At 38.3% G+C, this 10463-nt stretch overlaps 1 protein-coding gene across 1 annotated transcript in view; it reads right to left on the bottom strand.

Annotated features, from left to right (window-relative positions):
• Nucleotides 1-5789, bottom strand: part of SLC35A1 (solute carrier family 35 member A1) — a 9452-nt gene extending 3663 nt beyond the window's left edge. Inside the window, exons 1-4 of the mRNA XM_072408619.1 lie at nt 5633-5789; nt 4886-5063; nt 3768-3927; nt 3505-3657 (exon numbers count right to left, since the gene is read on the bottom strand). Of these exons, the coding sequence (XP_072264720.1) occupies nt 3505-3657; nt 3768-3927; nt 4886-5063; nt 5633-5645 (504 nt within the window). The 5' untranslated portion in view covers nt 5646-5789. The remainder of the gene's footprint in view (nt 1-3504; nt 3658-3767; nt 3928-4885; nt 5064-5632) is intronic.
• Nucleotides 5790-10463: the final 4674 nt, after the last annotated feature.

Here is a 10463-nt window from a genome sequence, read left to right as displayed (position 1 = left end):
GCCCAGGCCTGGCAGCGTGGAATGAAACCCAGGATTCTTCATCAGATGTTCCGGGCTTTTTTTTATTTATTATTTAACATGGCTTCAGTTGGCTGGAAATCATTTGCAATAATACAGTAAGTTAGCAGCAAACTGTTTTCTTAGTTCAGAATGGGCAAATGCCTTTTTTTTTTTACATTACAAAAAAAAAAAAAAGTTTAAGCTATACGGTTTCTTAAGGTGCCTTTACAGATCTGACTACTACATACATACATACAAGTACACTGTTTTTTTTTTTACAACATTTTGGCTATACATAACAGATGCAACTATCAGATCTAGATATATCAGATTTGTTCAGAAGCCAAGAAGAAAGTTATTAATTTAATGATTATTACACTATATGAACATTATTTCTATGAGTCAGCTGATTAGATAACTTGTTTTGAAATTCATTTGCTATTTGGCCATCCTTCCCTGAAAAGTCAATGAAGCAACACTTGCTACATATGGAGGAATAGAAGAAGACTACACCCAGGAAATGGTCTACTTAAATATTAATACAATACAGCTGAGAACAGAGTTCGAATAGTTACATTTTTTTGTCTGATTTAAGTTACTTCTATCCTAAGGTTAATATTTGGTTTCATGCAATATGCACAATATGTTGTTATGTGGCGTGGCTAAATACATAAAGCATACACAGAACAAACTAATTCATGGTTCAATTGTTGTGGTTAAGTGTTATTACAGTTTTTATTTATTAACATTTCAGATCCTGCCACGGAACAGGACACCCAAGAATAGTCACCACACCTTCTATATAAACACTGCAATGTCTTTCTGTGAGCGGACTCAACAAATATTTAGCACAGGTTATTCAAGTAAATCTGTCATGAGAACATTCTGTAAGCTATCATTGCTGACCTCTCCTTTTACAAGTGTGAGTAACTTTTTATTCAGAAGCTTTATCTTTAATGCTTAATACATTAACCCAGAAAAGAATAGGGAATAGAATGTCTGACTCTTTTGGAAGGTATAGACAACAAGCTTGTGACTCAACATTAATAGAGCTACACAGGAAGCACCAATTTTCAGATGGATAAAAATACCGGGGCTTCCATTGCTATGATGGCAGGATTACGTTAAAGATGAGGTGTCCTAACCAGTGTATCAGTATATATATATATATATATATATATAGTGTATAAGTTACTTCCTTACTGTAGGAAAGCCGATAACAGACAAATCAACAGTTTCCTAACCAAGAATACCCTCTATTCCCAGGTCAGTAAGACAGAAACTCAGTGAAGAGAATATTCATGTGAATATTTGGTCGGATATGGAGAACTAAAGAACTTATTTACCTTTTAGTCATTGCAGAAGCAACAGTCAACAACTTAATATTTTAGGGGTAGGCTTAGACCTGTGGCAGGATCAAGCATTCCTGAGTGGCTCGCTCCTTGCCAACTGCTCATACACTTGACAGCAGGTGGCAGTGACCGGTACTGAACCACTCACAGTGACCCCCATTTATTTTCCATTGGGATGCTACGGGTGAGACACTACATGTAGCGTCACACCCGAGGAAGCAGTTTAGTAGCATGATAAATGTGTAACCCACCACAACCTCACAGCGAGTCTACACAAAGCTGAAAGCGGAACTAAACTCAACATTTTTACTTTACATAGAAGGGTAGACAAGTAAAAATGTTATTTTTTTTTCATTTTTTGCAAACTTTAGTCAGGCTTTCATGGCTTCTGTGTAGCCATCCTGCCATAAAGCCCAGAACAGTTGAAGGCTGCAGTTACGGTTTATCTTCACTACACAAGATCGCTGAGCTCAGTCAGAGTGACCATCCGATTCTTCGTCACCTCTCTCACCAAGACCCTTCTCCCTTGATTTCTCAGTATGACCAGGAGACCAGCTCACGAAAAATCCTGGTTGTACCAAATTTCTACCATTTCAGAATTATGGAGGCCACTGTGCTCTTGGAAACCTTCAGTGCAGCAAATTATTTTTGTAGCCTCCACATAACTGTGCTTTGCAGCAATCCTGTCTCTGAGCTCTGCAGGCAATTCCTTTGACCTGATGACTTCTATAGAGAGGTGCCTTTACAAATCATGTCCAATCAATTTATTAGCCACAGGTGGACTCTAATCAAGGTGAAGACATCAGAGGAACAATCAAGAGAAAACTAAATTTCAAGTGTTGTTGCCAAAGGTGTGAATACTAATGTATTTTTTTTTCTTTTGAATAATCTTACAGAATTGTATAAAGTTCTGTTTTCACTTTGCCATTATGGGGTACTAAGCATAAATTAATAGGACAAACAAATTTGAAGAAGTGAAGGGGGTCCAAATACTTTCTGCAGCCACTGTACACCCCTTATATGAAGGAATAGGTTGTACATACATGGTCCTCTATAGGACAAACTATAGAAAAAGATTTGTCCGCCAGAAGAGCCTTGTGTTCATATTCACACTGTGCACTCATTCCCAGTGTGTATGTTTTACTTTCTCTTCTACTAGCTAGCAGGCTATAATTTTATTGTTCTTTAAAAAAAAAAAAAATTATTTGAAGAGTAAGACAAAATGTTGTGAGAATCCCCTTCCTGTGTAAAGCTGACATCCCTCTGTGTGTGACTTAAATTGCCTGTGCTCCAATATGTATTTACACTGTTGGTCTTTTATTTGCAAGTTAAAAAATAAAATAAATAAACACGTTCAGTCTAGAAATTAATAAAGCAGTCTGTAAGGCCAGATACACATGTGCAATAGTTCTTGTCCCAACGACCGTCCTGACGGATCAATGGACCATGGACGACGAATGATCATAATAAAAGTGAAGGGGAGAGCGTGAGAGAGTGCAGTGCTACCCCATCGTTCTCCCCTCTCCATAGAACAGAACTTTGCTGTATGTACAGAACTGGTTCATGCATCGTGCAGTCGTTAGTTGGAAAGGATTGTGAAAAATCCTTTACAACGACACATTATTGCACGTGTGTATGCAGCCTAACAAATGTCAGCATTACTGCAAGTTAAACTAAGGTCCATAAATCTTATTCAGCATATTAAGGCTGGGTCTACACAGACATTTATAAAAACACATGTAAACAAATGTTCCTACTCCGTTTTTATGCACTTTTATTAGCGTTTTAAATCTGGACAGCCTAAACACTGGAAATTGCCTACGCCGCATTTTCCCACGTTTACGTTTTAAGTGCTCGAAAACGCCCAAAAAACTTCAGAAAAGGCCCAGTTAAATTTAATGGAAGCATTTACCAGCTTTAACCCAGCGTTTTAATTTTTTAAACGTTGCAAGCAACGTTTAAGATACAGCTCCTAACTGTGCTTTAAGGAAATGCCCTAGTGTAGAATAGCCCTATGGAATGCATGGGGATTTCAAACATGGGCTTTAAAAGCTTCAGGTTAAACGCTGGGGAAAACGTCCGTGTAGAGCATGCCTAAAGTCAGTTAGGCAGTAAAACCCAATCAAAACAATGGACGAGTGAAGGGACTTGCCTGAACTTTGGTAGTCTCGACTGGACTATACTGGACTAAAGTGACTCCTCCACATAAGATGAAAACAGAAAACCACTGGAGTTTGCTTAATGTGCGATTTAACATCAGAACTGTACACAAAGCTGTGCAAGGGATTTTCAACTGGTAAGTCACCTAAAAGAGTAAAACAGAAAACAGATTTAGGATTTCTGCATTGCTACTGGAAGTTCACCTGGTACTAAAAAAAAAAAAAAAAAAAAAGAATTTTTTACTCTGCTACCCACCTGGTACACTGCCGCATCAAGATTACTAAGAGCTACAAAGGCCATGTTGTTCTGCAATGCATACACCAATGAAGGTACAGATAACTTCAACATCTCCATTGGACTTCCCAAAACATTTTCCTTTAAAGAACTGATCAGTCTACTGGCACTGCCAGTTTCTCTATAGAGAAAGAAACAAAGTAGAACAAAATTTCATTTCTAGAACATGACAGACATTAAACACTTGCACGATCCAATAACGACTGTCCATATTACTACATTAAACAGAGTCTCACTCAGGCTTTTATATTAGTTGCTTGACGATGTCTTGACTTCAGGACATAAAGTCACTGATCTGGAACAACAAGTATACAGATTAGAATGCCACAATGAAGTCAGAACTCCTGGCTGGTGTACATGTTCCATGTCAAAGAATTGCTAGAACATTGTGACAGCCAGAATGTTTGGTAACCATTGGCATCTTTTTCAATTATACATTTCACATTCTTCACAATGACAAAACTTACTTTTTATGCAAGTGAAAAAAACAAACAAAATTTGAAAAAAAAAAGAAAAATAAATGTTTTAAATAAAATGCAGAGTAATAAAAGGCAAAAGGGACAGGATGAAGGGTTTTTTCAATTTTTTATTGCTGTTCGGTCGAGTGAAAAGTTGTCCCAGGACCGAAAGTGAAGTAAAATCTTTCTAACCGAGCCTTGAAAGGGGTTCTAACCCTTCCCTACTTTATCCAAAATATTTTGGATATATATACACATATTAGGGCCATTAAATAGCCACTTTTTTATCTACATATAAAGTGCCACTTTACACAGGGGTGGCTGCACTCTGACATTGTTCCTGCTTTGTAATACAGAGCAAGTCTCCGCTGTCAATTTGACAGCAGCTGGGATAGAGAAGCTGGGCATAAACCTTACAACCCCAGGAACTGAAAGGAAAACATTACAGGTCTAAACTAAATACATTTAAATACAGCTACTTTAGTGATTTACGCACTGCACAGTCCAGAGGCTGAATCCACTTCATACGTGCAACATTTGTTAGGTAGAGATGCTTTTTATAACCTAGGTAAAAAAATCACATATTGATGTTCACAGTGATGCCATTTTCTTGGTACTTACTTTGCCAGGATAATCACGCTCAGCAGTAATTTGATTACTTCGGTTACACAAACAGCTGTAGTAGAAAAGTACATATCCGTCTTTACTGTTCTTGTGTATCGTAAGGCTACAGTATATGCAGCAGCCACCAGAGTCATTACCAACAAACAGTACAGCTTGAAAAGTAAGCTAACATTCTCTGAAAAGGGGAAAAAATACTACAGTGTAATTAATCTATAGCGCAAACATAGTAAAGCCAACAATACAAAGGTCATTTATTTATCTTTTTTCTCCAATCAGGAATCTTCTAGGTTAGAGAGAATACCACACCGCTGTTGCAAGATTCAGGGTAAAATCCTTCAATGGTGCCAATAATTGATTCACACAGTGTGAACAAGTAAAATAGCTGAATCGCGCCATCCCTGACCTGTCCCTGTGTTCCTAATGTGAAGCCATTATTTCTCAGTGATAACAGACTCTGATTATGTTTTAGATGGTTTCTAACTAATTAGAAAAATCTTTGTTGTGTACATGTGGGCTGGCAGCCTGACAAGGTTCTGGTGAAGTTAAAGTAATAGGAAAAACTAAGATTTTGTCTGTGAAACACATTTCTACAGACATGGGCACATCTCCCTCACTGCAACAGGACACATATGTCTGGGTACAGATTTATCTATACAGTATACACAGCCATTAGAGCCCACACGTTTTATATTGAGCACCTTGTCCGGCCCTGTCACAGCTAGCTCACATATTAGAAGAACTCACCCCGGCCGGCCATGGTGGTGTGTACAGCACTTTTATCTCATTCACCTCCACACACAGCTCAGCTGTACGGCGTCACCCGGAAGTGACTGCAACGACAGCAACACTCCGCCTCAGAGGCGTAGGGATACACGATTGTGGGCGGTGTGCGAGGCTACACTCAGAAGCAGAGGAATACCAGGTGTTCTATCAAAAAAAGCTACCCGTGAAAATTATCCTCCCGAGGGGCGTGAGCTAGTGGGCGTATACATCTTCAAGGGGCGTTGATAATGACGTCATCGGCCGCGCAGTGTGATAGGTGTGTGTGAGAAATGCTGCATGTCATATTCTGCAGCTTTAGAAATCTTTTAAACTGTATGTCTAACAACTTGACATTTTCAGGATACAAAGAGGATCCTCCTAGCTATTAGAACCCCAAATTTCCCCCCCCCCACATAATATGAGGGTCACAAATTTAAAAAATCGTTAAGATTGAACACTGGGTTTGCTATTTCAAAAATTAGTGTCTAGGATCCCAAAATACAAATTGGGGACCACGGGCCATTTACATAGCATGGAGCATTGGCATACTATGCTACCTTGTCCGCTCCCCTACTTTGATCCCCAATTACTCCAGAATGGGGAGAGGTATGAAACCAAAAAGGCAGGTGGGGCACACTTGTTGCCAACACCCCTTAAAATTTCATCACTACAGCGTCATTAGAACAAAAAACTCTGCCCATATGTTACGACATAGATTGTAGGACATATGAAGGTTTGTACATGTAAATTGTTAGGCTGCAGAATATGACATGCAGCATTTCACACACGCAGCTATCACACTGTGTTGCCGATGATGTCATTGTACACGACCCCTGGAATTCCACACGCCCATTTGTACAAGCCTTCTTTTGATAGAACACTGGCAGGGTGCAGAGTTTTTAGTTATATTAGCAGGAGATATAACAGGAATAGGATGCAGCAGCTTTATGTCTTTTGGCACTCACCTTATACTATGACTCCATCATGAGGTAGTTGTGTTAACATAGGTAATCATGCGTGTGCTAGTGAGGAAAATAGCAGGCTGTGGCTCTAATACAATGGTTCTTTTAAATTTGGCTGCAACCATTGAAGTGGACATTCTACTAAAACAGAAGGCAGGCTGACTCAGCCCCCTTTGCAATATACTTGTAAAGAATAAAGCTCACCAAACTCTTGTCTGTCAACGGCAGTGTCTAGATATAGGTGATATCATCGCCATTCTGAGAAGAGTCCTATGGAGTGGGCCCAATTTAGTAAGAAAATTCTCTGGTAATGAACTGGAGGGTCTTCTCATAAGATTTACCCAGCTCTGCACTGCAAAGGGCTCAAACTGGAGCAACGTGGACAATACGCTTAACAATCATAATCACCTGCATATTATGGGTCATTCAAGAAAGTCAGGCCCAGCCAAAAAAAGCAGATCCTCCATTTACGTGGAAGGTCTTGCCTAAAATCTGGATGATTAGCCTGGAACCAGTTTCAGCCTGTGCCCACCTAAACCTACTAATATAGCTAGGACTTCATGTGCATGGAAACTATACTCCCCTCTCTAAGCACCTTTCTTTATGTATGTCTTTCTATGTTGGTTCTCTTCTGGTGCAGGTCATTATGGCAATATTGTACTTACCTTGGCACAGGAATCTTGTTTTAAAATCATAAGGCTAATTCTAATGAAGCAGATATTATGTTATATTTAGTAATATGTTAGGATGTTTATATTAATGTTTTATTGTTCATATGTAATGTACCAACTAATGTCTGTATTCTCTTTTCTAATGCCTTGTTATATTTTCATGGTCTGAACTGCTGTCTTTACCTGTTGTTTGTACTTTACTATTTTACAAAATCTTTCAATATCAATTTCCAAGAAAAAAATCATATATCTTTTACAGTAAGTGACATAAACCTACATAATCCAACCATGCCCAAGAATAAAAGCCCTAAATCAGGTCATGACTGGTCTTTTAAAATGTTTCATATGTAAATAAAAAAAATGGAAATGTCCTAATTTATTTTTTCAATTGCTGTGGACAACAGCTACATATAAGGTGTAATTTGTTTAGGAATGTTTCTCAACCAGTAGGCATATTTCTTATCCCCTTTTTCCTAAACTGTGAACAAATGTTCAAATATAGTTTTGAAAATTGATGCTTAGTAAGAGTTTCCAGTGACAGAGCCAATGAGCTCTGGACAGTTCTTTAGAAAAAAACAACAAGCATGACTGTCCACCCCCTAGTATAGAATAGGGGTCCTGGTCATTTAGCAACCTGACAGCAAGTAGCAGGGGACTATATCTTCACCCAAGACAACTGCAGACCATCATCTTGGGCAACGAAACCCGACATCTGTACAAGGCTTCAGGTTATGTGTACATTGTATGAGAGCAGTGTATTTGGATTATGCCCTCTCCCTATTCCAAAACACTTTAAAGGAATAAAAAAACACAGTGATGAAAAGGTTAACAAATATACATACCTTATTATTCATAGGAAATTACAGACCTAACTCCATAGGTATATTTTACAGGGAGCCAAAAACCATTCACACTTCTGTGTGAGGTACTAAAATTGTAATTGTAGAGGTGAACAAGAAAAAAGCAAGGACATTTTTTTTTTTTTTGGCAATATACTGTGGTGACTAACCCCAATGTATTGTAGGGGGTAGACCTCTTACCATCGTTTTCCTGTGTGGAGCCTTCTATATTATTGTATGACCAAGCACTGCTTATTTCATTTATGTATGAAAACACATAAAATCATAATCGTATACTTACTTTATCCTATTCTCTTCACTGCAGGGGTTGGCGCCACCTTTTTTCCAGTGAGATCCCAGAGAATGCCGAGTCCTCAAAATCTTGTGAGTAGATGCCAGTAATGTGCAGTTTATATTCTTGAGATATTTGGGGTACTTGGATTTCACTGGTAATTGAAGAATTACATGTTGTCTGGAGTTCTCAATGAATCTAGTTAGATCTCAAAGTTGAAACTTAAGAATTCCTGTAGTGGTGTCTGAATTATTAGACTTTGCATTTTAATTTAGTTGTATAAATGCAGGTTGAATGGATGTATGTACTTTTAAACTCAAAGAAGGCTTCTTCCCTAGCTGCTAGTTTGTATTACTTCTAATGCTGGAAATAAACACATGGACAAAAAGGATTTAACAAAATAATGATGATCAAATCTTTTCCTTGCATTAAATGGATGTAAACTTTAAATGTATGACATTTTGTTTGCTAAAACATGCTGTATTTCAAAGCAAAACAATGAATGGGCGCCCTTGTTCAAACACCTTGGGAAGCTGTGATAAAAGGCCACCATCTTCCCTGCAAAATATATGCAAATACTAAAATATGAGGGTTATTCCATAAGTTTGTGGCCTGACAACCTCATGAAAACTGCAACCTATTCTTACAACCTTTATAGAATATTGACCAAAATTTTAATGTCCTGGGACGAACTTAACACGCAATATAGGATAATCCAGGAACAGAACCAAGGGTCATTCACAGGTATCAGTCCACCAAGCAAGGTATCCAGGGGTTATGGTAAGCAGAGTCAGGTCACAAGCAAAGGTCAGTTCAGGCAGCAACAATCTCAAGTCCAGAAAACAAGCAGAGTCAGCAATGGGTAATCAAACAAAAAAAATCACACCATCAGCAGATTAAGTTAGTGTGGCATCAAACGCACTTGCTGCAGAGAGGTATTGGAGACTTTTAGGGTGCTCTGCCTACTTTTATTAAAAAGAACTCCCAACATAAACAAGCACTCTTCCAAAGCATTCCCTCACAGGTGATCAGTCATCTACAGCATGACAAAACACAAATGTTAGCCTCCAGGCTTTCTGTGGCTCCCACAGACCTCAGTTTGGGAGACCTCCTCGCGTCTCCCAGAGCACATGCTACACAGCCTCTTCATTTGAGCCACCTGGCTAAAAGCTACAACTTCCCCCTGATTCATGTGTGATTCATGTGCATTTTTGTTCCCATTTAGAGGTAGAAACATGCAAAGGAAAATTATTTAGCCTAAAAAAAGGATCTGATTCGATTCTTCCTCTCTTCAGAGAAAAGATTTCAATTACATGCATGCTGAAGGTTTAGTGAACAAAAGTTAAAGTCTTAAGCTTACAGATGAACTTCAGGCTGCAGTGTTGCTTTTACAGTGCTATGTAATTACCAATTTTACTGTCAAAACAGCAAAAATAAAAATAGGAAAAAACTTACAAAAAATTCAATATTTTTTTTTTGTGCAGCCTATAAAAAAAAGAGCAGCTTTTTTTTTTTGTAAGAGGTTGGGGACTGTGGGTGCTATTTCAGTTGTCCTACCACACTTATAGGAGGAAATTCAATGGTGGTAGTGCAATCTGACAGAATGATTACCATACCCAAAGTAGGCAGTTAGTGTATGAAATCACACTCTTAACAGCACAACTAGCCATTAAAATATGCCTACCAGAAAAGTTAGGTTTCCTTTTCTGTGTACTTACCGTATTTAGGCTCAATATGATAGAAACAAAATAAAAATTTCAACAGCAAGACTCCAGTTTCTGGCAGAAGTGGGATTTTTTTTTTTGCCAAGACTCAGTGGTAATAAAGAGTGCAGAGAAAGTTGTTTTTCAATTATAGATTCTAAATAAACTGCAATGTCATTATGTCTGTGAATGAAGTCTGTGAATGAAGTCACATATTATACCATACATATATGAGTGACAGTAAAAAGGTTTCATACCCTCTGACAATTTATTTTACTGTTGGACTTGTGGATCCAAATCTTGTGAAAGCCCTTTATAGATTAGTATTGGAGCTTACACAGGACTA

Source organism: Pyxicephalus adspersus, chromosome 4 (genome assembly GCF_032062135.1).
Source record: "Pyxicephalus adspersus chromosome 4, UCB_Pads_2.0, whole genome shotgun sequence".
NCBI classification, from domain to species: domain Eukaryota; kingdom Metazoa; phylum Chordata; class Amphibia; order Anura; family Pyxicephalidae; genus Pyxicephalus; species Pyxicephalus adspersus.
Note: the sequence above shows the minus strand (reverse complement) of the source record. Positions and strands in the feature narration are given on the sequence as shown.